We start from the raw sequence: 27,169 nt of genomic DNA, 5'->3' as shown, positions 1-27,169 counted from the left end.
AATGAGAACTAGGAAGAAAAGCCTATTTCAGGCAAATAACAACAGGTTCAAGGAATTCTCTGAGCTGAAAAAGGACGGGAAGTGGGAAATTAGTAAGGGTGAGTACTTTACATGCTTCCCCTGCTCTTCCTTTTCTTACAGGGTCCTGTTAATAGTCAGTACTGGGGAGAAAATATCAGGTGCATCCTCATTTTGAACCTGTTCAGCTATTGTAATGCTCTCAGGACAGACTGCTTCCCAGGAGGATTGGAGGCCGTGAGTCCATCAGTTTGGCACACAGTGAGATGAGATTGGAGTAGCCCCCATGCTACTGTCTCTGCAATATACAGTCCAATGGTCTTTGCTTCACGGGGATGTCTTTTCTTCTCAGCTAGAAGTTTTGCTTTGAAAGGCAGTTCTAGTGAATCTGATTTATGATGACAGCAACTTCAGTGCCATTTAAAGAGACTGGAAGGAAGAGATAAATAAGCTTGGAGATTGCTTAATAAAGCAATGGAAGAACTGTTCTTCTCTATAAGGTTCCTAAATAGTAACCTAGGCATGGGAATTTGTCTCAACTTGTTTTAGCCATCTAAAAGTTGGACATCTTCAGAGTTTCTCTGCAGGACTTGGAGAGGACGCCAGTACATCTAAAATGCAATTCCTCTCCTTGTTTTAGGTGTGTACTTCAGGACAGGATAAACCATGCTCTGGAAATGCTCATCTTCTTTCTGCTGACTGCAGAGATAGAGCAGAACACTGCAAAAGAAATCTAACTTTCAGAGGGCTGAAGTTAGGTAAGAGTCACCCAGACTAGGCAGAGCAAGCAAAATTGTGTTCAGAGGTAGACCAGCTCTGAATGCTTTGTTTGATTCTTGTTCTTAGGTTGCCAGAGCCTGAGAGCAATGAATAGTGTGCTTGGTGGCACAAAGCGTTCCTTGAAACATTGACCACAGAAAACCCATCCAGTATCAGGGAAACCTACCTCCTGTTCTGCTCAGGTGATGGCCCCACTACAGAGGGGAGGTCAATCTATGCTGGAAGACAGCAAAGACTTCTTCAAAGAGAAGTGTGAAGAACTCAGTTATCTGCTGGTTAGGCTGATATAAAGGGGCATGAGGGATTTCACAGCACAAATGCTCAGGTTAAATCTCTGAGAGGATAACAAGCTCTGGCATTTTTAGGGCAGATTAAAAAAAAAAAAAAAAAGAAGCTGAAACAGCAGCAAACAATAACTCTTGATCTAAATCCTACAGATCACTGTACTTGCAATGAATCCAATGAGGCTACCATCCAAGTATAGGACTGTGAAACTGGGCCTGTTGGACTACACTTATCTTGACCCAAGAAGTTCCTAACTGTCCTTCTAGCTCTAGTGGACATTGTGCAGTCCTAACTTGTCACTTCTTGGGTCCTCTAGTATTTTGCCTGGAAGAGAGGGAAGAACCCTTGTTTACCTCTGAGACATAAAGAGAGACTTAATTCATAGATCTAAACACTGAGATTAGTTCTACTGATCCTGTATAAGACAGGTCAAAAAATCCTACCAAGAGATGTCTACAGTAGAGAAAACACATTCATCGTGCCACTCATCATACTTTCAAGTAACTGCCACTTACTGCTCCACAAGGTGCTATGACGATGCAGCATATCTGTTGTATTAACTATTCATTAATTAACAGATGAGAGAAGCTGCTGGTTACACTTGTGTAAGTTGCTCTCTGCACAGTGTGCTGCAGCTCACAGCTCTACAGAATCACAGAATACGAGAATTATGAGAGTTGGAAGAGACCTCCAAAGGTCATCCAGCCCAAGCCCCTGCTCAAGCAGGTTCCCCTTGATCTGAAGGCACAGGAACGTGTCCAGGCAGGTTTGGAAACCTCCCAAAGAGATTCCACACCCTCCCTGGGCAGCCTGGGTCAGGGCTTCCTCACCTGAACAGCAAAGATGTTTCTCCTCCTGTGTCAGTGGCACTTGCTGCATTCCAGTTTGTGTCCACTGCCCCTTGTCCTGGCACTGACCAAGACAGAAAGTGTTGCCCCATCCTCATAACATCTACCTTTTAGGTACTCGTAAGTGTTGATGAGATCCCCTCTCAGCCTTCTCTTCCCCAGGCTGAACAGCCCCAGGTCCCGCAGCCTTTCCTCCTCACAGAGATGTTTCAGTCCCCTGATCATCTCAGTAACCCTGCGCTGGCCTCTCTCCAGCAGTGCCCTGTCTCTCTAGAGCTGGGGAGCCCAGAACTGGACACAGGACTCCAGATGAGGCCTCAGCAGGGCAGAGGAGCGGGGGAAGAGAATCTCGACCTGCTGCTCACTCTTCTTGACGCCCCTCAGGATGCCATTTGCCTCCTTGTCATGAGGCCAGGAATCCAGGATTCAATGCAGATGGCAGCTGGGCTGGGCCAGAGGGATGCGAGATGGTAAACTTCCGCATATGTGGTAGTATTTTGACACACCAGAGACTGGTGCACACACACCATTCCTTGCCACACGTTTCTCACACAGAATGCAATACTTCCCCATTGCCCATGGTGCTTTAAATACATAAAGACGCATCACTGTTTCTACCTCTTTGTTGCTGCTTTTTAATCAGGTCTTCACTAAACAAAGCATATAAATCCTTATCCCTGTTTAAGCACATGCCTCAGACATGCCTGTGTGGCAGAATGTTTAACACTAGCTTTCAGCCCCACGCAAGCACAGATGTTCAATTTTGGGTGTCATGCTTTGCTGAATTAGGACTTTGCCTTTTCCACTGCAAAGGACAACTATCTAGGTTCAGAGACGTGCAGTGCAAGAAGATGTCCTACATGTTGCAGGAGGCACAAGCTAAGTTTGTCTTTGCAGGAGGAAAGGTGGGGAGAAGGACCTCACAGGTTCCTCATGAGCCTTCAAGTGTATCTTGAATTGGTTGCTGGAGGTTATGTTAAAGAATGACTTGGTAGTTGGACCTCACCTGGGAGTCAAAGTCATGTATACATTCAAGTTGAGGAGAGATTTCAGTGCTTTCAATCCTGGGACATATGTGTTTCTCATCCCTGTTGTTCATTCAGCCAAATTGTGTGCTGACTTAGGTGTATCAGCTCTGGATTTTTCCTGATATATGGAGCTGTATTCATCCCTGACTTTCCTATCCAAAGATTCAACAGATGAGTGCTGCCATGAACTCCTTCAGGAGCATTGCTGCTGGGAAATAGGGATGAGTCCTCTCTCAGGCAGTCCATCACTGGTGTCTGTTGAGGACAGCCCTTTTCCATGGTGTGATGTGTAGATCTCTGCTGTGGCAAGGCTTTAAATCAACAGAGATCTTGGTGTAGGTGCTTACAGCTTCTTCACAGCAACTGGTACAGATAGATAAGTTGAAATTAAAGAAATTGAAGTGGGAGAGTCTTGAGGTGTGAAGATCTCCAGATCTTTCCCTTCACCTTCCTCAGGACAAGATGTCTCTTTGGCCAAGTTCAATTTGTTGTGCAACATTCAGAAAGTCTTACTGAATGATCTGTGGCTTCCCTACTATCTTCTAGGGCCTGTTTTTGATTCAGAAGAGCTTGAATGTGTCAACAAACAACTTGCACTGCTGAAGGACTCTGAACTGAGTAGGCTGTATGGACTCTGTGAACAGAAATGACGATGAATATCACAGCTGACTGCCAGCACTGCAGCAAAGCTTCTTTTCTTTAAAATCATGTGTACTTTAACCCCTGTGCTCAGTGAATTGTGAATCTGAGTGCATTTGACAGTGTGAAGACAGTGTAACAGCCTGGTGGCTGGTAGCCCAATGGGAAATCCTATGCCTGGCTCATGTTGGCTCACTACGCCAGGGAGCTGCAATCATGACCAGAGGTGATACCTTCATTTTCAGGTGCAACTGCTCTTTCAGCTATTTGCCTTCCAAAATCACTCTTTATTGCTATGTGTGAAAACCTTCACCACTGTGCAAAATTACTGTGTATCAGATGGGAACAGTTTCCTAATGCTGATTTTCAATAGAATATTTCACAGCTCTCTGCTTGCTGGGAAACATCCATTTCAGATCCAATCCATGCTGACCTGCAGAATTTACAGGCTTTCACAGCCTCCTGAGACAGAGCTTTCATTCCTCATTCAAAGATGCAGCTACTTGGGTATTTAGATTTGAAGAGCACTAATTCAACATCCCCTGTACCAGCCACAGTGGGCATTTTTGTGTTCATACTATTGGATGATGCCATTTGCTCCAAGATGCTGGTTGTCTGTACCATCTTCTTACTTTCAAACATCCCAGTTCTGCAGTGCATTGTTCACATTGCAACATCAGAGTTGTGTTATTGCCACATTGCTTTTTTTTCTCTTGCATATGGTGAACCTAGGTGGACCTGCTTGTGCAGGGGGTTGGACTAGATGATCTCTAAAGGTCTCTGCCAACCCCTACCATTCTGTGATTCTACGATTCTATAAAAATTTTAGTTGGAGTAAGCCTGCACAGATTCTGATTACCAAGGTTTATCCATACAATGCATGCAGACCACAATCTTTACCCCCCAGCATGATACCTGCTGGAGTGTTATGTTTGCACCAGTGGTAGCATTGTGGCTGGTCTTTTCATTAACGTGAATACCACTGGATTGTCATGGGAGAGAGGTTCAGTGTTTTAGTGTTCACTGAGGTCCGAGAGCTTCTTCATCAGTCTTCATTCTTGAACTGGGCAAGGTGCCACCTGCAAGTCTCCTAGGATATTTCAGACTCCATTGCATAAGTGCCCTCTGGTCCTTTCTCGATATTTCAGGCAACGGTTTGCGGTTGAGTCTCTCTCCTGAACTGCATTTATTTCCAAATGTGGCAGCAAAATGGCTCACTGCAGCACATTAATCACACACTTCCCCTCCCATGATCTCCCCAGCTCTTGCATAGGAATTGCCATACCCAGTTAGACCACCAGCTCATCAAACCCTGTTTCTTGCCCCCAGCAATGGCCAAAACCTGAGGCTTCAGAGGTTATGTCCAGAGCACACCAAAGTAACTGCACACTTCTGGGTCTCTGAGTGGAAAAACTCCTTCCTGGCTGCCACAGAAGATCCACTTGTGCACTGAAGCACGAGATTTGATTACTTTTATTACAGGATCTTTGCATGCAGAGCTACAAATGTTCATGGTCATGCAATTATCCAGTCACAGCAGTTGGCTCAGTGACCTTCTTTGGCAGTGAAGTCTATAAATTGGTTATATTCAGTGGCAAGACTTCTGATTTGCTGCACCTGCATTGAACTTTACCTTTAATGAGTGACATCCAGTGACTTACACACATCAGAGTAAAACAAAAAGAGTTTCAGTTCTGATGTACCCTCTCTTCATTTGAATATCCTCACGCTTTTTTCTCCTTACAAAACATTTCTGGATTTTGGACCATTTTGTTTCCTCAGACGAGATTACATTTGTGCTGCTTTTCAAGCTTTTCCAGCACCCTGGAGCAAAGGTGAATAACACTCATGAAATGTCCAACATGTTCTTTGGCTTCTTTCGGTAAAGATCTCAGATGTGTTTGGGAAAGGAACACGGCTGTTATACAAATGCAAGAAGAAAGGTCATGTCAAAGGCTGACACCATCTGAAACCCAATAGAAAGGGGACAATGAGGAGTGCATCCAGTTAAACTTTCGGGGGAAACGTACAGACAAGAAAACAGTCAGTGATTCAGAGCATAATATGTCCAGAGATCACATTTCTCAATTAAAGTATATCAGATATCACAAACAATGGAGGGAACAGCTATTCAGGGAGAAGGAAAAAAAAAAAAAAAAGATAGTTTTAAGCAAAACAATGGCACAGGAAACATTTAGCATCTCTTTAAGTACATGCTGCTTCAGCCTTGAGTGTAAGGAGCCGTAAAAGTGACTAAAGCAAGAGTCTCAAGAGCGGATTGCTCAAGTGAAAGGAAGCTGGGATGAAATGCCAGCCAGCCCCGTCGGCCCCTCATGCAGCCCTGCTCAGAAATGCCTGATGCTTTCTGACTGGATAGCCAGGGATGGATTAATTGCTTGGTTGCAGTGTTTTCACTTTTACAGTGAAAAAGAGGCTTTTTTTTTTTTTTTCCCCTGTGTGAGTTACAATTTTGCCTCATATTTTATGAGCTGACAGTGTTGGTGAAGGTCTTTGCTATATAGTCCTAATTTACTCCTGTCCTGGTCATAAAGGCTACATGGCCACTGTCCTACTCTACGCTGCAGTTATGTCTATACCTGAGAATTAAGCAATTCAGGATGCATACTGCTAAATTGCTAGTTTCAGCCCAGATGAACAAGCACTGACCTAAACAAGCCTGGAAAGCTGAGGAGTTAGTATAGATCAGGGACCATTGGGAGGGATCACCCTGTCTTGAAGACTGAGAGAGTTTAATAGCATAGAACTATCTGTGCTATTTGTCCAGATTACCAAAGCACTCCAGGACTAGAGAGCAGAGCGGACTCTCTTTTTTTGACTGATACAGATACAACCCAACTGTCCATTCTGTCATGGCTTTGATGCAGGCATTTAATCAGTTCTAAATTAGAAATCTCTTAAGAGATTTCTAAATCTCTGAGGAGAGTCTGATAAGGTGCTTTTGCCCTATATATACAGCTACAACTGGGCTCATTGCTCACACCAGCCTTCCTGGAGGAGTGTCTGTGGACTGGTACAGCCACAGCATTCACATACCTGGTCCTCACCTCTGTGCTGTGAACAGGTCTATCCAAGTGGGCCTGGGACTTCCACTTCAGTGAGGAACTTAGAGAGGACTGAACATATCTGTGCTGGGCCATGTCTTGCACCAGACTGAGCCCTGGACCTGATGAGACCAGACCCTCTCTTATCCAGGGTACATTTGCCCTTCTGAGCAACTTCGGATGTGCTTCATATCTTTTTTGTTTCTCGAGGCAACTAACCACAGCTATTAACTCTGAGCATCCAACTTTTCCCTTCCAAGACAAACACCAGACCAGTCCTACCTCTAAATTTTCTTGGTCACACAGGCATTGGATGAATTCCCTTCAAATCCTGAGACTATTCTTCACTCCATTTTTTTCCCTCTTCAAGCCACAGGCCCATCACCTACCCAGCCCTTCCCTGTGCCAAGTCCTGTGGTATATATGAAGCCATCTTGTCACCTTGGTTAAGGTAACCTGCCCCTATCTGGTCTCCAGTCATGGTCTACACCCGAAACCTCTCCTTTCCTCATCCCTCCCTGCCTTTGCTGGCCATCCTTCTTCCCTTCCCTCCTCCACATCTCCCTTTCACCACTGTGCTCTTTCATATGGGCCCATCTGCTCTTTCCCAGCCCTTGCAGCACCATGAGTGTTGGGAGCTGAAGGACTGGGCTCTAATGCTACTGCTTGCAGAGCACCCACCTTGGGACACCTCCCCATCTCCTTCCCACACTACATCCTAGCAGAAAAGCAGAACATACTTCCAGGCAGTACTATCACTTTACCTCTTTTTCACCTCCCCATGCAGCCCACAAGTCCTTCGCTTCTACCAGAACACTCCCAAAGGCCATCACAGCCACCAACCAACCCCCATGATACTCTAAAAGCTGTCTATGCTAAGCCATTCCCCGTTCCTCCAGTACAACTACCTCCCCCACATGCTTCCCTTCTCTAATCCTTAAGGACCCTCTAATAGCATAAGCCCTTCATGAATCCCCTTGATTTTAGGGCACAGAGTGTTGCTGGAATTCTTTGCCTTGTTTCCAGTGCTTTCAGTTCTGTATTAGATCTTTTCTATTATTTATTTGCTGGATATTCTGAGCATGGTAAGATGTATTATTGTTTAGACTTCAGAGGCAGTATTTGCTTTCAATACATATATATAACAAAGCAGGAATGCAGCAGAAAGGCAGTGTCTATGTCACACATCCTCTGGAGGTAAAAATTGAGTAGCAGGTTGAAGTCATTAAGATAAAAAGTTCCCTTTGAAAGAAACCCCAGCTCTTACTGTCTGAGGCAGATATTCCCAGTATCGACCAACTCCTCCCATGCCACATACTGTCAAAAAAGCTGCTGATCTGTCCTTGGGACACTCTCACTTCAATTACATTGTATGGTTTTGGGGGGCTAGGATAAAGCTTGGTCAGAGGTGTCAAGGGAGATCAAGAAATGGAGATGTGGAGCCATCAGGCTTGTGAGGGTGGAAAATCCTAGAAGCAATGGATATTTTGGCTCTGCTTTTACTCGGGTTTCGTCAGGTTGATTAAAAAGTGCTGTACACTCATGCATTGACAGATCCTGAGTGTTGTGGTGTTGACTTGTTAGATGAAGACAGAATGGGATCAGGGGAAGAGGCGTGCACTGGGATATCCCAGAGAGATGGGGCAGAGTGGAAGAGTGTTGCAGGCTTGCAGATTGTCTTTGTCCGTCTCCTTTTGTCCATGATGGGGTAAATTCTTCACTCCTTCATGCCTGTGGAAAGGAGATGAGCAGACTGGATGCACAAAAGGGAAACAAAACAGACGGCACATCCTTAAGAATTGCTTTGATATGGGGGCGTAGCAATGGTCCCAGCTGAGAATCATTTGCTCTCAAGGCACTCACAAAGGGGCTTTGCCCAAGACATATTTAAGCAGCTTATGGCCATTAGACAAATGTTTAATCTGCAGGAAAGTGGGCCATGAGGCAGGCAGGTGTTCTGATACATTTGAGGCCATAGAGCAGCTGGGCCTGTGAGAGTGAAGTGGAGGAGATCCAGGGGGTGCATTATCAGAGGAGTGTGTGACCCCTCAGGGGGTTGAGAGAGCAGATGGAGCAAACACCAAAACAGTTTCTGTGGACAGGTAAAAGGAACCCCTGAAATCACCTAACAGCAGCAGGGCTAAGGTAGAGAGAACCCCAGAACTCATGTACCGAGTTGCTAGTTGCGCTTCTTTCACTAACGTCCCTGTGCTTCTTGCAGGACCTGAAACAGCCAGAAGGGAGCTTGAATATTGCTTTCCAGATGTGCAGCTCCGTCCTTGCAGAAGGGCACAAAAGGCCGACAGAAAATCTGCCAGACCATTTTCAGATCTGATCCTGGTTTGCCCTAAATAAAGATCTGGGAGGCAAGGGCAGAGCAGGAATAACTTCAATCGTCCGCAGCTGCACCTGGTCCTCCAAGACGAAGGTTTGAGCAGCATTTCCTCAGCAAGTGCCGTTATTTTGCGATCTTCCAAAAGATGGCAGCCTTCCCCAAATCTTCCTTCTCTCCAGCTCACTGATCGCCGACCGGGACATAACGTGTCTCACCTGGATTGCTGTCACGGCAGCTGGCCTGGCCCATGGGAGACAGAGCTTAAGAGCTGCAGAGAGCTGCTAAAAGCTGTGTGTCTTGGTGTGCTTCTGGTATTTTGCTGGTGCTGTTTTAAGTGATCACTCCTGCCTTCTCCTTTAACAGGGATTTTAATTTCCTCTTGGTTGTACATGAGCCAAGCAGCATTGATGCTGGTGGATCCAGAAGTTTGGGTTGCTACTGCAGCATTTCTTCACCGTCCTTGGTGCCCAGAGTAGCTCCTTTGGGAAAAGGTGATTGGTTTTAGAACTTTAGGGGGAAGAGTCTGTAGAAGCCAGGAATACCCTGGCTTGTGGTCTCTATTCCGAAATTGTCCTTCCTTGCAGAGGGTTGCAACAAGATGATGGAGGGAGCTCTACGACCTGGTGCCTTCATCTTTCCAACTCAGGATTGGAAACAAGGTCACCTCCGTCTCCCCATCTTGTGCATCTCATTCTCCAGGCTTTGTCTTTGGAAGTGGAAGATGGGAACACAAACATAAAATCTTTTTTTCCCATGCACTTTTTTTATCAGGTCACCCTTCCATATTAAATTTTGCACCTACAGAAATCTACAGACAAGACTTAAATATGAAATAACATCCTTATCTCTCTTTCCCCCTTCTCCACTTTCCCTCTCCCCCCTGCTTCTCAGAGTCTACCAGTCAGATAGCAGTAAGTCACACAGCCTATTTCTGGCTCTGTTCCTCTGGACTTGGACACAACTGAAACACCTCTTCCAGTCAATTAAGCAATATCAGGGCCTGTTTTCTAGCCCTGAGGTTAACTGGCAGTACCTGATCATGTCCAGACTAGGACTGGCATGTAAGCAATCCCCCACCCCTTTGCCATCCCTGTCCCTCACCAGCTCTGCTGTTGTCATCACCTCACCTGGCAGCCTCTCTGCCAGAGTGATGCCTCTGCTGAGCAATCAGAGTTTCCCTCCCACAAACAGGCAGCTGTGAACTTTTACTTTTGGAGGTAAGCGTAACTTTTGGAAGTAAAATCATTGGCTTTCTGCTGAGCTGGCTTTGGTGATGAAGAATCTGCAGCTCTTGGTGACATCTGCTGTCTTCTGATCCATGACTGGCCAGTATCAAGTGCAACAAGGGCACACACGGTGCTAGGGATCATTTTGAAGAGCTCCTACAGTGATAAACATAATAACTGCAGCAATGATGATAATAAAAACCCTAGAAAGGATCACTTACTGTGGTTGGCTGCAGCACTTGTCCCGTGTGGTAGTCGGAACATATGGGAATCCTGCCAGAGTGCTTTGCAGCAGCACTGGGTGGGCTGGAAATTGCCTTTATGAGCATCCTTAGGTATTTCCAACCAGCAAAGTGAACTCACACATCTTAGACAAGGGAGGAAGTGCATCACTAATACCTGAATCCAAGCTAGACGTGCAGTAGGCTCTTCGACTGTTGTTGACTCCACCCTCTCTGAAAGATGAAATTTCCTTTTTAAGTGGTGTATTTTGTGCTTTCTCAAGACATGCTGGAAGCAGGAACCAGCAAGCTGGGCAACACACAAGTGGCATCATCCTCACTTTCAGTGTTCTGAGTCACTCCTAAAGGATCTCATTACAGCCCCAGGAATGCAAATGGGCAAGAAGTGAGGGCAAGGGTAAAAGGGCAACTTGATAGCAGTAAAAAGAAAGTAATTATCTTAAATAAATGTCCCACAAGGTGAAACTGGGATTGGTGGAGGACAGATGAGGAAGGGGGAAAATTGTTTGTGTCTGAAGTGGATTTTTCAGACAAAATTGAAGTGATCCAATTTTTATTTTGAGCTTTTAAAACCTTTCATTTTACTGTACATTAAAACTGAGTAAAACCATTATTTTCTTCCCCTTAAGGAGAGAGGAGGAAGCATTTTACCCTCTGTACTTAGGATAACTCACGTGTACCCTGTAGGAGCTGACACCAGAATCCACAGCTGAGGACATTGATAGAAGTGAAAGAAAAAATTGGCCTCAAACATCTGCAGAAGACACAGTGAATTCCTCTCCAAGAAACCCACTCAGTCTCCCTTTGAATCAAGATGAAGTCTCAGCATCCATGGTACCCTGCAGCAGGGATTTCTAAGTGCCTCTTTCTGGAGGCATTGCTAGAAAGGCAGAGAAAATCTCAGTGAAGAACAGGAGCCAGGGTCAGCAAAGTGTGAAGCTGAGGTGGGTTGTCTTATGCTTTGTCTTCCAGGAAAATGATGAGCAAAGAGCCCTGGATACTTCCTTCGTGTCTATCTTGTGTACTCTGCTTCTCCCTGCAGCATTGGTACATGCCCCTGCTCTCCAAAACAGAGAGGGGCACACAGTGGCTTTTCTGGTTCATTGACAAACTCCAAGAATTGAAAGAAAATTGTCTTTGATCTAAAAAGAATTTTTTTTTTTTTTTTGCCTCTTCAGTTTGTCCAAAAAAAAAAAAAAAAAGAAAGAAAGAGGAAAGGATTCCTTTGAGGTCAGGCAAAATGTTTCTTTCATGTCTAGCCATCCATGCAGAGGACTGACTGATGCACCCATCACCATCCCACAGCAGCCAGGCTGGATAATTCACAGGCAACGTGCTTTGACGTGGGAGGCAGAAGCTGCAGGACACTGCAGGGGATGCCAGGCTTTTGCAGAAGCAGCCACAGATGTGCCTTGCAGGAGGCAGATTCAAGCATTGTGTTCTCTGCAAGTTCCTCGTTGGATTTCTTCATCAGGGTGAGATAAATGAGTGTCAGGAATGCAAGTGCCTCAGGGCTGTTATTGAGCATCTTGAAAACAAATAGAATCACAGAATCCCAGAATGATGGGGGTTGGAAGGATCCTCCAGAGCTCATACAGCCAGTATTCAGGTTCCCTTTGATCAGGTCACATAGGAACACCTAGCCCGTGGTGAGACTCTCCAAAATTTTTCCAAATGCATGATTTTCAGGGGGTAAAGATATATTTTCCTCACTGTTTCTTATGTTTTCTAAGCTCTGCACTGCACAAGGTCCAGCTCTTTGCTGCTGTCAGTGGCTACAGCTCTGCTCTCACAAATCACTTCACCAGATTCACCAGATTTTTCTCCTTCTAGTAGAACCAATGACAAGAAATGGTGCCTTGGTTGAGAATGAGCAGTTGGAGGGCAAGTTCCCTATATTTTCTCCTTGGGAAGAATTTCCTTATGACTCAGCATGGATGCCATGGGCTATTTACCCCATTGTGTAACCTCACTGAGAAAGTTACCCTGTTTTGGAGAAAACTGGGGCTAATGATGCAAGATTGCTGAAGGAAAAAATTCCTGGTCCATCTGAGGACACAGAAGCCTCAGCACAATTTTTCAGCTGCACTAGCCCTGGCTAGGTCCAATCTTTTAGGTAAGATGTGACAGACTGTGTCACATCTTGTCTTCTCCTGTTTAATTCTCAGCTACTCAGACCCAAGGAGCTAGTGCTTACAAAGTGCCTCTGCAGCACAGCACAGAGCAGCTCACAAAGTAGTGGTTGTTATCATATTCCCCCTCTCATTCCAGTCCTCATCTTCACCATGTAAGTCAGTGTGAGTTTTGCTCATGAAATACTGAGTCCAGGACCGAAGATCTACCATAATCCAAAGCGAAGTCTTTAGCAGAATTTTGCTGCCTTCACAAAACTCGTTTTGAGCAAGTGGGATCTGACTCACCTACAGACAAACAGTGGGGGAAGAATGGGAGAAGGCACCAACATCATGGGGTACAAGTGCTTTAGAAAATTGATTCTCCATGTAATGTCAATGCACGGGGCTGAGGGTTGAAGCTGGGACATTCCAGATGCCCATAAGCTTACTCCCACATCGAAGACATCTTCTGAAACAATCCAAAGGGGATTTTGAAACTGAAATCATAATCTTCAATAAGATTTTTGGGGCTGCTGGTTCAGATTATCTGCACCCTTGATGATTACAGCTTTCAGCTGGTGCTGGCTGACCTCACAGAGAATAACTCTCAGCAGTTGTTTGGGACCTGCTGGTCTGCTGTCTGATACCACAGCTTGGGCAGTGAGCAAGTCTGAGCTTAGAGGACATGACTCTGAGCAGTCAATGTGGGCCCACTTGGTGATGGATGCAGTAAACATGCAATGCCTTGGTGACAGTCATTGCTGACAGATCACATCAGTTCAAGAGTGAGATGGACCTCCAGAAGACAGTGAGGAGGCATATGGTGGACTTCTCTGATACCACCCCACCATCTCTGCTCCTGTACATTCCTGTAAGATTTGACTCACATAAAGGGATATGACAAAGGGACATTAGCTCACACAGCTTCACATGAATAGACTACAAAGAGACTTGGTTGTAACTCCTATTGTGATGAGGCTGGTATAAGAAAGTACAGTATCTGCATTTTTCCATATCATCCTCATAAGCATGAACTTATCCGGCAAGACTTGCCAGGTGTTTCCTCATCCTCTGCACACAACTTTTTGTGAGACAATGAGACACACGACAGACTTCAAGGTGAAAACTGGTCTTTTTTAATGAGAGGAACAAACTGCATTTCTATTAAACATGAAGAAACTAATGCACACATCACTGCTTCCCTCCTCCTCTCAGCACCAACAGTCTGCTCTACTTCTTTTTCTTGTAAGTCCGGCAGCAATATATCCCCCTGCAGTCTTCAGTGTGCTCCTCCTTCTCTCCTTTAGCACATGTCCTGGAACAATATCCACTGCAGCTCTTTTTTGACTGGTTTTTGCCTGTAGAAAGAAAGGAAGAGATCTACGTCTGCATTCACTAATTCATTGTGGTCAATGGCACAGAAATCCCCTCACCATACAGTAAACTCTCTCCTCAAAACAAAGTGTCCACAGCCACGGAGAGACTTGGTCCCTGGTCACTGCCAGTACTTGCCTCAGGAATGGTTTGAGTCTGTGCTGTTTGACCAAGAGCAAAACAGAGCCACTGACAATGCTGCCAATTAAATGGTGTTGAAGGCTTAGTTCAAACATCAAGGTGAGACCTCAGTACTGGCATTGCTGTATTTATCAGCATAGTCACACTCTCGGTATTTAGTTTGAGGCAGACGGATTGCTCTGACTCCATGGACTACTGTCCAATTATGGGACTCAGTTCATATAGAGACCCCCAAATACTGGATGTCTAAATCTAGGACAGTGTGGTTCTGGAGCTGAACTCCACTCCAAAATTGTCATAGGCTGAACCCAATCAGAATCTAGATACAAGACTCACCATCCACACTTACTTTCCTGGAAAAGTCTTTTTCAAACCTTAATTTCTTTGTAGTTCCATATTACCTCTCATTTCTGCTACAGATAATTTGCCATCTTACCTGGAGTGGCCATCAAAACCATTAGAAAAACAGCAAAAACAACATAGATGATCCTCATGACCGGATATCCACCAGGATCACAGTAGATCTGGGATGCAGCCTTCCAGAGAGATCTTGAATCAGTTGCTCAGAAAGGCTGGAGATCCTGATATTTATAGACATTTCTTGACAGAGAGGACAATGTTAAGAAGGAGCGTGACTTCGTTGCTGTCCAAGGACACATTGTGTGCTGCTAAGTGGGATATTATGTCGCTCCAACCCAGTGGCCATCTGACAATGAGACTTCCACTCTGCGCCTGTTTGTCATTGGTTCTTTGAAGGCATCTCATGTGGCCTTTGCAAGCCTCTCTGCTTTGGGAACTGGACTCCTCTCAATCTGACTAACAAATTTCTTAGCATAGACAGGGACTATCAGTCCCTGGTCATGAGACTCAGTGTTGGCTTGTAGGAATGGTAGTGGTGGACAGCGTTACAGTAACAAGTTTGAGACTCTTTTTTTGTTTCCAAGACAGAAACCTGAGAGGACTGGTACTATGCCGGTCAGTGCCACGGTACACATTCCCAGATGTATGTCAAGATCTAGATACTCAGAATCCACAGGGCTGTGGCAGTGAATATGCAAGTTGTCATTAAGTAGAAATAGCTTTCCTAGAAAAAAACCTTTAAGACCATAGAGTCCAATCCCTCCAGGAGCTGCTGGTATGACACACAGAGTCATAGAATCATTACGGTTGGAAAAGACCTTAAAGATCCTCAATTCCAACCCCTCCCCTCACAGTGTGAAGCCCATCACCGACCCATGTCCCTCAGCACCTCAGCTACACGGCTTTGCAATAGCTCCAGGCACGGGGACTCCACCAGCTCCCTGGGCAGCCTGGGACAGGGGCTGACAACCCTCTCAGGGAAAAAGTTCTTCCTCATCTCCAATGTAAACCTCCCCTGGGGCAACTTGAGGCCATTTCCTCTTGTTCTTTCATTCATTATTGGGGAGAAGAGACCAACCCACACCTCACTGCAACCTCCTGTCAGGGAGCTGTAGAGAATGATCATGTCTCCCCTCAGCATCCTCCAGGCTGAACATCCCCAGGGCCCTCAGCCCCAGAGACTTGTGCTCCAGCCCCTTCCCCAGCTCCGCTGCCCGGCTCTGGACACGCTGCGGCCCCTCAGTGTCCCTCTGGCAGTGAGGGGCCCAACACTGAACACAGCATTCAAGCTGTTGCCTCACCAGCACCAACTACATAGGTACGATCACTTCCCTGGTCATGCTGCCACACCTCTGGGATAATGTGTTTAAGATGGAGAAAAATACCTGCTCAACAGCAGCTGTAAAGAGGAGTGAGAATATGTGAGAACAAGAACTCTACAGGCAGAGAAGGTCAGAGAAGGAGGGGAGGAGGTGCTCCAGGTCCAGAGCAGAGATTCCTCTGCAGCCTGGGGATGCATACTGGAGCAGTTCATTCCTGAGGTACTGTTTCCCTTGTGGAAGGGACCCACGTTGGAGCAGTTCATGGAGGACTGTCTCCCATGGGAGGGACTCCACACTGTAGCAGTGGGAAGTGTGAGGAGGCCTCTCCCTGAGAGGAAGCAGCAGCAGAGATCATCTTGATGAACTGACCGTAACCCACATTCCCCATCCCCCTGTGCTGCTGGGAACATGAGGCAGCGAAATTGGGAGTGAAGTTGAACCTGAGAAGGAGATGTGAGAGAGATATTTTAATATTTGTTTTTGTTATCCTACCCTGATTTTGCTTTGAAATAAATTAAATTAATTTTCCCAAATCAAGTTTGTTTTGCCCAGGATGGTAATTGCTGTGTGACCTACCTGTCTTTACATCAGCTCAACAGCCTTTCATCTTATTTTCCCCACCTGAAAAGCTGAGGAGAAGAGTGACAGAGCAGCTTAATGGGCATCCAGCCAGAGTCAACCCACCATAGGCTCTCATTCCCTGCTTGCATCCACATACTCACACCAGGCCTGTACCTTCACACCTGAAGCCTTGTTGTAGAAAAAAATGATTTCTAGCTGAGAAGCCTAAAAAATGTGTTGTCTCTCCTAGACCAGTGTAAAAGGAGTCTGCCAGTCCAGTGCTGAGAGTCTCTAACAGTTTGTCTGTGCAGGGGTGCATGACTGCTTCTGCTCCAGAGGTTTCAAACAGCTTTGATCAGCTTCTTGGCTCTTATCCACAGCTTTCTCTGCTCCAGTTCACCCAGTTCAAGCTAGGGAGAGCTGAAACCAAATCCTAAGTATGGTATTGATTTGCAAATAAAGGAGAAGCACTGACTGAGCAGTAAGAGGACTTTGCAACAAGGAGGATATAAAATCCATTTCATGAGGTCTTTGAGGGCTTATTTGCTTCTCTGTTGCCCACCTCTGTGGATTTGCTGAAATTTTCATGGAGAAAGACCCATCCTATGCTTAGAAGAGACATTGCTGAACTACCCACAGTGTTGAAGACATCTGAAGATAACCTGTAGCCTGAAAAATCAGTAAGGAATTGAAAGATTCGCTCTTGTCTCCAGAGAGTTGTGTTCAGGGCCATAGAGAAGAGGGAAATTATACCCTTTCTTCCCAAATCCCTACCCCATAAGACCATTGGCACCACAGCAGCTTGTCACTGTAAGTTCAGGCTTTTTTGGTGCTGACAATCTGTTTTAATGTGGGAAGATGGGGGCTCAAGTAACCACACTGCACACACCAGAGTTACATCTCCCGTTTTTTCTCTTTTTAATTATTGAGAGGAGGGGATGACAGTTGGGTCAGACAGTTGAGAAGCTGCTCCCAAAGCCACCACGGTGCCTTCTCTTCCCAGAGGGCTTCCTCTTGGGCTCCTATTTCCCCTTCCAGATGGGTGGGATGCAGCAGAACTTCTTGCAGTTGTAGGAGTGGGCCCACACGTCCACCTTGGTACACTTGCTGGCGCAGTACCCCACGTCAGGGCAGTGCTTCATTATCTGCCCATAGCCTGCGAGGGGGAAACAGACGGAGAGTGGTTGGGTGAGGATAAGTGCCTCTGTGTCCCACTGTTGTGCCCTCCCACCACCTCCAGTGGCCAGAAGCATGAGACTCTGCTTCTTGGGAGGTCTTGCTTCACCCCTCACTGACCAGCACTCCTGTTCAAGCCCATCCCCAAAGCAAGAAGGGACCTTGAAGAGTTTGAGAACTCCCTCTCCCCCTAGCTTATGACTAAAAGTCCAGTTCACAGAATCACAGAATCATTACAGTAGTTGTAGAGAGTGATCATATCCTCTTCTCTTCTCTTCTCTTCTCTTCTCTTCTCTTCTCTTCTCTTCTCTTCTCTTCTCTTCTCTTCTCTTCTCTTCTCTTCTCTTCTCTTGGCTGAATATCCCCAGCTCCCTCATCCTCTCCTCATAAGACTTGTTCTCCAGACCCTTCACCAGCTTCATTGACCATCTTTGTTGATGCCATAGGTACAGTTTCCAAAGAGATTCTCCCAAGAAGAGCACGTTCATTTCCCTCATGAGACACAGTTCAAAAGCAAAGTTCATAAAGATGCTCATCTATGTGTTTCCTTATCTTGTAACTTTCTTTAAGGGATGGGATCAGTGTCCTCAGAGCAAAACAGCAAAAGCCACAAGAAGCTCAATTTAAAACTTAGCTGTAGCTATATCAGGCTTTTCTCACTCTGTACTTATATCATGCTTTTAAGAATTGTCTTCTTACTTGGAAAAGGCTGAAAGCATGCTGCAAATGTCTTGACACTGGCCCCACAACAGCCCTGCATCAAATATTCACCATGGTGGTTAAATGTGGCACAAATGAAAGACTTGGCCCAGGTGGCTGAAAATTGATATCTGAAAGAAGTTTCTAATGCCTATCTGGGAACTCTCAGCCCAGAACCTCCTTCCAGCTCTTATAAAGGGATCAGAAAGCCTTACAACCTTAGAATAGGCATTAGCAGCAATAACTATCATAACAGTAAATCAAACATGCCCAGTACTGTGCCTCGACACAGAAACCAAGTTGCACAGAAGAGTCCCCTCTGAAGTGACCACATCCAGACTCTTATTTTGCAATTATTTGGCCTGGGCTCACTCCCAAGCTGGATACTGAATTTTTAGCCTCAGTTATTCCTACACAAATCTGTCTGAGGTAGTCCTCATTTCACTGTCTCTTGAAAGAAGTCATTAAAGTGCCTGGCCAGGCTTTAGCAGTCACCTCAGATGGTAATAACTATATTTTAAAGAGATAAAATTGTAAAAGTTAAAAGTTAAAGAAAAAAAAAGTTAAAAGTTAAAGAGATAAAGTTATATAAAGTTAAAAGAATGCCAGGTAGTATCAGCTTATCTCACCCTATTTGCCATCTTACCTGGAGTGGCCAGGGAGACCAGCAGGACAACAGCAAAGACCAGGTAGAGGATCCTCATGGCTGGAGTTGAGCTGGGATCTCAGCAAAGGTGGAGAGAGCAGTCTCGGAGAGCTCAAAGGGACGAGATGGTGTACATGGAAGCTGCAGGTGGCAGTTTTTATAGAGCTTCTCCCCGCAGAGGATGCTGGGGAAACCATCCAAGGTGTGCTGCTTGTGTCTGGATGTGCAGTTGTGGCATGAACACCAGAATTTCCCACGTGCACTCAAGTGTGCTGGCAGCCACCTCCTGTCCCCGTATCTGGTTGCCTAACATCAGGCACGATTTCAACACAGTGGCTTTGATGAGAGCACAAATGAATAGGGGCTGTCAATAGAAGAGTTGTTACAACTGGGCTGATGGGTCAGAGGGACCCAATGGAGATCTGAAGGTATAATGATGAGGAGAGAATAAGATCAGTATCACAAGGTTTCTGGTCTTTCCCAATCTCTGGCAGAGCAATAGGGCTGAGTTGTAGCCACAATGCGCTGATAACTCTCCCTCCATTGTCCAGTCTGGTCACCAAGTGGGGCTGCTGGCTTGGAAACGACCCATGTTCCCATCTGAACTTGTGGAGGGAGTCATGTCTGCAAAATCTCTCTGATAAATTTAGCAAATATAGTGTTCAATGTAATCTCTTTTGTTGTCCCCTCTCATCGCTCTAATGGATGTCCAGGAGCACTGGGGCTGAGAGCTCCTAGGATCTGACCACTTGCAGACATTTTGATTGTTGCTTCTTCCTCACAAATCCTCCAGACAGACCTGGGGTTTCAAAACAAGCAGAGCTTTTCCAACCCCAGTTCACTGGGCTGTTTAATAGCTTTATAAACAGCCAGGAAAAAAAAAGAAAAGGTGACTCGTAAGGGGACAGAAGCTGATGATGATGAAAAATGACTGAATGCCACCAAACTTAAATCTGCAAAGGGCAGCAGATGGATCTTACAACAATGACTAACAGGGCAGCAAAATGTCAAGTGCTGAATTAGTGACAGTTTGAGCTTGTGAAGTCAGAAAAATATATAATCTCTAAACAAATGATGGGTTTAAATTATCTAAAGCCAGCTAAGAAGGAGGTTGAGGGGTCCTCGAACAGAGTGCTTTGAAAACAGCAGGTAAGAAGGAAAAAAATGTACATTAAGAATTTTACAGAAAGTTATTAAGACAAACGGCAACATTGCCTCACTGTATCTGTCTGTGGGGTGTCCCATTGTAGTGTGTGCTCTCATCTCTACATATCTGAAGGCCTACAGCTGGGCAAGAAGAGGATAAAGAGAGGTGGCAGAGCTGGGGACTCATTTTCATGACATTAAGTACATTGGGACTCATCAGCTCAGAGGAGGAAAGTTAATTGGAAGTGTATCACAAAGCTGCATAAATTCTGGAGGCCTAAGGAAGACCAGATTATGGTCCTTCTGGTTTTATAGCCCGAGAAACAGGTGGTACTGGTAAGAAACAGATAAACTAAACATGAGCAGCAATGTGCCCTCATGGTCAAGAAGACCAATGGCATACTGAGATGCATGAAGAGAGTGTGGGCAGCAGGTGGACAGAGGTTCTTCTCCCCCTCTACTCTGCCCTGGTGAGGCCTCATCTGGAGTCCTATGTCCAGTTCTGGGCTCCTCAGCTCAAGAGAGACAGGGAACTTCTGGAGAGAGTCCAACACAGGGACACCAAGATGCTGAGGGAACATCTCTGTGAGGAGGAAAGACTGTGAGACCTGTGGCTGTTCAGCCTGGAGAAGAGGAGACTGCAGGAGAATCTCATTAATATTTACAAATATCTAATTGGTGGATGTCAGGAGGTCGGGGCATCCCTTTTTTCTGTTGTCTCCAGTGATAGGACAAGGAGTAATGGGACAAAAGCTGGAACACAAGAAGGCCCATTTAAACATAAGAAAAAACTATTTCACTGTTCAGGTGAGGGAGCCCTGGCACAGGCTGCCCAGGGAGGTTGTGGAGTCTCCTTCCTTGGAGGTCTTCAAGACCTGCCTGGACATGTTCCTGTGTGACCTGATCTATGTTGATCTGCTTCAGCAGGGGGTTGGACTAGATGATCTCTAAAGGTCCCTTACAACCCCTACCATTCTATGATTCTGTGAAATTATGCATGTGTCAAAAAAGTAACCAAACACGTCCTCTTTCACACTGATCATAGATGAAATGGGGAACTTGTTCAAGAAAAGCAAGTGCTGAAACGACAAATGTATCGAAAAAACATTTTATTCAATGAAGCAGATACAGTTTTTTAAAAAATTTTTTAAATTTTTTCCAGCTTTTCTCCATTACCCTTTGTCCTGTCACTGGATAAAACAGAAAAAAGAGATGTCCTAACCTCCTGACACCCACCATTTAGATATTTGTAAATATTAATGAGATCCCCCCTTAGTCTCCTCTTCTCCAGACTAAACAGCCCCAGGTCCCACAGTCTTTCCTCATAAGGCAGATGTTCCAATCCCCTGATCCATCTTGGTAGCCCTGTGCTGGACTTTCTCCACAGTTCTCTGTCTCTCTTGAGCTGGGGAGTCCAGAACTTGTCTCCTCTTTCCTGATCATCATTATTCCACTTGTTTCAGTCTTTTCTTGCAGGTCACATCTTCTTGACATTCTGCAACTTCCTGAGCTCACTTCAGCCCTTTCCCTGCTTTCCTGCAGCCCTGTGTACAAAACTGGCTGGAGTCCTTTTCCAAAGGGTGTGCAGTGCAGTGGGGACGTCCTGTGTTTTACAAACTGACCTTTTGTTTATCCTTGTAGAACAATTGGTGCTGGTTTCCTAACACCGTGACATTGTTCATTCGTGCCTACCTGTGATCTACTGCAACCCAAAGTTTCCCTGCAGAACTGCTATACAGTCAGAAACTCCTTGTTCTGTATTCTTCAGCTAATTACCCTTGTCTATATAGACAAGGTAGCTTTCACTATTACTTAATTATATTTCTTTTCATTATCTCTTTAGTGTGAGAAGATCCACTGGAATGCTAATCCTGTCCTCTCATGCTTTGCATTCCCTTTAAACTTCTTATTTTTTAACTTAGTAAGCACACCTTCTAGACAACCATGACAATTATTAGGCAGGATTGCACTGGACTCACAACAGATTTCTGATCAAATGTGGTGTGACAATTCACTGCCTTAGTAGTGAATGTACGTATTTGCCTACATTCCTCTTAATCAGCATCATAGTCCCTTTTGAAAGGTTTAAGGCAAAATACCTGAATAGGTCTTGGGCCAAATGAATGTGATGAAAATCAGGCCAAGTGCAAGGTCCTGCTCAGGGGTCAGGGAAACCTCTGATACCAAGAAAGGCTGAAGGGTGAAAGGCTAGAGAGAAGCCCTGACCTGAAAGACTTGGGCGTACAAGTGAGTGAAAAGCTTGATGTGACCCAGCAATATGCACTTGACTAGATGAAGTTTAGAGGACTTTTCCAACTCAAAATATTCCATGATTCTGTGAAAACGTTGTAGAGCACCCTGTTTGGGGGAGACCCTGGAGGAACTTCACTGTTGGGGATGGATGTGCCCTGAAACAACTCCTCATGATGGACCTGGTGCTCTGGTATTGTCTATTGTGTCTGTGCCCTGCAGACAGTGTCCAGAGCTTATCAGAAAGGTGCCCAGAGTGAATTCCCACCCCTCTGGGGAGCAACTCTGCTGTGGGCAGCCCCAGCTGGCACTGGCTCAAGCAGAGCTGTGTCCCATCAGCTGGGTCTGGAGGAGGGGAAATTGCCCCTGTGTGTCTGGGCGAGTGAAGCCCACTGGAGCATGGACCTGGCTGCCAGGGGCCTTTGTGAGTGGGACCAGCAGGTCGGAGTGACACTGCTCACACTGGCAAGTAAATAACACCTCTTTGGAAAGGGCTTTGCTTCAGTTCCTCCTCCCGCCACGCAGCTCGTGGCAGGAATCCCTCTATAAAACCCAGGGCCCCTGAGGTCCTCCACTGTGGCAGTCTGAGACCCACTTTGCTCCCAGCTTGCTGAGATCTCTGCTGGCCTCCAGGCATGAAGGTGTTCTACACAGTCCTTGCTGTGCTCTTGCTTTTCTCCTTGGTCACCCCAGGTAAGACGGCATTGCAGGGGGATGGAGAAAGTGGGGCTGACCCCTGAGGCTGGGGGTAGGGCTGCCTGTCCTCTCTCCAGTCTTTGTGCCTTGGAGCAGAGGAAGGTGGTTCATCCCATCCAGCTTTGGCTGTGGAGATTGTGCTGTCTGCAGCTGGTTCTAGTTGATTATATAGAATCTTAGAATCATTGAATCATTGCAGCTGGAAAAGACCTCTAAGATCCTCGAGTCCAACTCCTCCCCTCATACTGCCAAGCCCACCACTAACCCATGTCCCTCAGCACCTCCCAGTCCAGCTAGTACAACAGATTTGGGATGATATGAATGCCCCAAGGCCTGTCTCATGCTCAGGCAAGGGGATCTTGCTATTAAGTTGCAGTACTGGCATGGGAGAGGGAGGACTTTTAAGAGTGCAGTGATCCCCCAGCCCAATGGAGACAGAAAGCATGGGTCCTATCCCGTGTGGTCTAAATCTAAAGGTTCCCTGTGCATCAGTACCACTCCAGAGCCAGCAAGATAACTTTGGGGACTGCTTTCCTATAGTGCCTGACATTTGCTCCTATAACACAACTCTCTCTCCCTCCCATTGCAGGGTACGGGCAGTTCAAGGGTGCTTGTGGCGGATACTGTTCCCGTCTGTGTGGCAAAAGGGACGAGTGGACTTTCCGCCAGGCCTGCGGGAAGATGTACTGCTGCATCCCCCCACCCAAGAAGGGAAAATGATTGTGAAAGAGTCCAGCCATGGGGGAAGAGCAGCACTCATGGTGGGGCTCCCAGAGCTGAATTCGTGGTGTAACCGAGATGGAGTTCACTGCTTTGAAGTAAAGATGGGCAGATATGATTTCTGTGTGCCGTGTGGTTCATTCACCTCATTCCTGGGAGGGCAGTACTGGAAGAGGTTTTTCAGCCAGGCTTCCCTGGACCGTGGTCACAACACACCTTTGACAATCTCAGACATTTCTGACAGACACAGACTTTTCTGACCTGTCACACCAAAATGAAACACTAGAAAAGAAAAGGCTTTGAGACTTTCCCGTTGCTTCAAAGCAGGGTGGTGGCAAAGGCTGGGAAGACTGATTGCCTAATATTGTGTCTCCTTCTTCTACAAGTTGAATCCCAGGTTTTTAGAAGACACAACAGCCCCCAATGCCCCATTAGTCCCATCCGGCCTCTGCACTGGGGACCTCAGTCCCATCATAGGAATACAGACTGTGGGCAAACAGCCACCATCTCTATCCTGTTGCACCTTCACAATCCCCAGGGTACCTATAGAGCATCCTCATCTCAGTGCAGTCACACAGGTCTCATGGTCCCATGGCTGTCCTGGACATTCTTGCACAAAGCAAGTGACTTGTCAACATAGCCTGTGACCAGATTATTCCTTTGAGGGTCACCAATAACAGAAGAAGAGACAAGGTATCTGTCAGTGTCACCTTCCTTACCTGCTCCACTGTGTGGTAAACCATTCACTCCAGGCTTTCTGCAGGGGGCTATGGAGCAGTCTGGTGTTGGGTGACTCAGAGCATCCTGGCAAAGGTCAGCCAGACAAACCTCAGGGGCCATACTGGAGGGTGATATGTTTGTGTCAAAAAGGATCAGCTCCCTGACTGGCTCATGGGACAGAAAACAGCCCTGTTTCTCTGAAACCCTGCAGGAAATATAATGTCTCCAGCCATGGGACCTTTCAAACCGAGAAAAAGGCTACTGCACTGGGATTCATCAGACTGAAGGATGCTGCAAGAGCAGAGAGGAGATCCAGGGCTCTCCCTCTCTTCTAGAAAGATTGCATTGTTTCCGCAAGGGGAAGCTCTCTGTTTCCTCTCTTCTGCAGCATTCTTTGTGGTGAGCAGAGATCTTGGCACTACAGACAGTAAACGTAGTTGAGGGAAAAAACCCAGTTTCTTCCTAAAGTTAATTTCTGTATTTGTTCAAAAGTCTTCTGATTGCTGTGTGTATGTTGCCAGCTGGGAAGAGGAATCCACCCTTTGTGTCTTGTGGTGGTTTAGCTAGATGTCCACCAAGTCGTAATTTCACTCCCTCTCCTTCTCTGGCCAGGAGAGAGAGAGAAATATAACGAGTGGTTTGTGAGTTGAGATAAGGACAGAGAGATCACTCAGAAGTTAGTGTCACAGGCAAAACAGACTCAACTTAGGGAGAAAAAGGTCTGATTTATTAAAGAAATAATAAGAACAGGGAGATGAGAAATAAAACTGAATCTTAAAACACCTCCCCCCACTTCTCCCTCTTCTCAGGACTCCCCTTCCTTCCCCACAAGCAGCTCAGGGAGGGGCTTCCCACGGAGTCACAGCCTCCGTCAGGCATCCACCCACTCCAACATGGGGTCCTCCATGGGCTGTGAGTGGGTCTCTGCTTCTCACTGGCCTCCATGGACTGCAGGGGCACAGCTGCCTCACCATGGTCCTCACCACAGGACAGAGGGGAGTCTTTTTTTCAGGGCCTAAGTACCCTCCTCCCCCTTCTTCTCCACTGACCTTGGTATTGCGGAGATGTTTGCACATTCTCACTCCCTGTTGCTGCTGCAGTTTTGCAACTGTGCAACGACTTCTTCTCCTTCTCAAATATGTTAATCACAGAGGTGTTACCTCAGTCACTAATTGTCCAGGCCTGGGCCATGTGCAGGGTCCAGCTTAGAACTGACTGGCCCTAACCCTGTCAGCTACAGGGGAAGCTTCTGGCAGATCTTTGTTTGAAGAAGCCACCCCTGTAGCTCCCGCACTACCAAAAACCTGGCCCGGGTAAAACCACTGTACAGTCTGTACGTGCAACATAAGGCACTCCAAAGGACTCAGTGCCAACAACCATGATCCAAGTGCTTGTGTCCCAAGCAAACAGAAATCACCTAGCCAGCAGTCTCATGTTCCTTTGTTTTATCCTTAAGGCACAGGATAGATGTGAAATCTGATAGCTTTAAAAACTTTATGAGTTCAAAGACTAACCAAGAGTACAGGAATCCTGATAAAGCTGTAGCAACACCGGGATCTTTTGTGATATTTTTTTGTGATCAGAAGAGTAAGTCTGTTTCCAAACTATGTGCATACTGTAAGATACTGAGATTAACGTCTAGTCCATGAGGGCTGAGATCAAGCAGAGATAGACAGCAGGTAAACCTCACGTTTAATGCAGAATGGCCTATTAAAAGCCACAGACTGTCTTTAAAGCAGTAATTTGTCAAGCTTTACCAGACTCCAGAAAACAGGGTATGAAAGGAGGACAATTCACCTAAAACAACACTGTGTTGTGGGTGAAAAGACTTCACAAACACACAAGGTTGAAAGTTTGAAAAAATAACAAAAATTGCAAAAGGAAACACCAACCAAAAAAAAACCCTCCAAAAACATTCCTTGCTGGGTTTTTTTCTAATTTTTCACAAAAAAAAAAAAACAACCCAAAACTGTGTGAGGAAATTGAAAAGAAAAGACACATGAAAGTGAACAAACTGCAAAATGGGGTTTTGAAGCGGTGCCTCTTGCTCTTCTACATCTCATGCCTTCAAAATGTTTCTACAGCTGAAGAAACTTTTCCAACACCAGTAGTTTATTTCTAATTTCTGTTGTTAGGACTATGACTGTTCCCCCCTTTCACCGTCTTTGTCATCTGCAGCTATATAACATGGAGCACCTCGTTGCAGCCTCTTGAGGGCCAAAGGGACATTCCAACTGCACTAAACAAGAGGAGGGGAGGATTGGATCCTGTTTTAGGGCGGTTCAGCCTGGAATTTGACATCGGTGTAATCAGGGAGAGAGACAGACTTCCTTCACCTTCAGATCCCACATTTTCTATTGGCAGAAGGTAGAATCTGGGATCCCTCAGAGGAGCCCAGTGCATTCAAAGACATGGCATAAAGAGAGGGAATCTTATCAACACTTATAAATCCCTAAAGGACAGATGTGGAGAGAATGGGGCCGGTCTTTTTTCTGTAGTGGCCAGTCCCTGGACAAGGGGTAACAGGCACATGCTGGAACCCAGCAAGTGCCACTAGCACAGGAGGAGAAACTTGTTTGGTGTTGAGGTGAGGGAGCCCTGGCCCAGGCTGCCCAGGGAGGGTGTGGAGGCTCCTTCTCAGGAGGTTTCCGAACACACTTGCACAGGTTCCTGTGCCCCCTGATGGAGGGGAACCTGCTTGAGCAGGGGCTTGGGCTGGATGAACTCTGCAAGGCCCTGCCAACCCACAGCATCCTGGGATTCTGTGATTCTGGAATATGG

At 46.1% G+C, this 27,169-nt stretch overlaps 2 protein-coding genes across 2 annotated transcripts; one reads left to right on the top strand and one right to left on the bottom strand.

Annotated features, from left to right (window-relative positions):
- Positions 1 to 17,357: 17,357 nt before the first annotated feature.
- Positions 17,358 to 18,914, bottom strand: LOC133624981 (cygnin-like). Its single transcript, XM_061990958.1, has 2 exons — positions 18,857 to 18,914; positions 17,358 to 17,491 (listed from the first exon to the last, which is right to left on the bottom strand). Exons 1-2 carry the CDS (start codon positions 18,912 to 18,914, stop codon positions 17,358 to 17,360), a joined length of 192 nt encoding a protein of 63 aa, XP_061846942.1.
- Positions 18,915 to 22,887: 3,973 nt separating this feature from the next.
- Positions 22,888 to 23,668, top strand: LOC133624830 (small basic protein 1-like). The gene is made up of 2 exons (XM_061989442.1): positions 22,888 to 22,945; positions 23,538 to 23,668. The coding sequence occupies exons 1-2, from the start codon at positions 22,888 to 22,890 to the stop codon at positions 23,666 to 23,668; spliced, it is 189 nt and encodes a 62-aa protein (XP_061845426.1).
- Positions 23,669 to 27,169: the final 3,501 nt, after the last annotated feature.

Source organism: Colius striatus, chromosome 2 (assembly GCF_028858725.1).
Source record: "Colius striatus isolate bColStr4 chromosome 2, bColStr4.1.hap1, whole genome shotgun sequence".
In the NCBI taxonomy this organism is placed as follows: Eukaryota; Metazoa; Chordata; class Aves; order Coliiformes; family Coliidae; genus Colius; species Colius striatus.
This window is presented reverse-complemented; position numbering and strand designations above follow the sequence as displayed.

Coding starts and splice junctions, on each gene's coding strand:
- LOC133624830 (XM_061989442.1), top strand. CDS start 22,888: ATGAAGGTGTTCTACACAGTCCTTGCTGTGCTCTTGCTTTTCTCCTTG. Junction 22,946..23,537: donor TTTCTCCTTGGTCACCCCAG/GTAAGACGGCAT, acceptor CTCCCATTGCAG/GGTACGGGCAGTTCAAGGGT.
- LOC133624981 (XM_061990958.1), bottom strand. CDS start 18,914: ATGAGGATCCTCTACCTGGTCTTTGCTGTTGTCCTGCTGGTCTCCCTG. Junction 17,492..18,856: donor GGTCTCCCTGGCCACTCCAG/GTAAGATGGCAA, acceptor TCCCCCTCGCAG/GCTATGGGCAGATAATGAAG.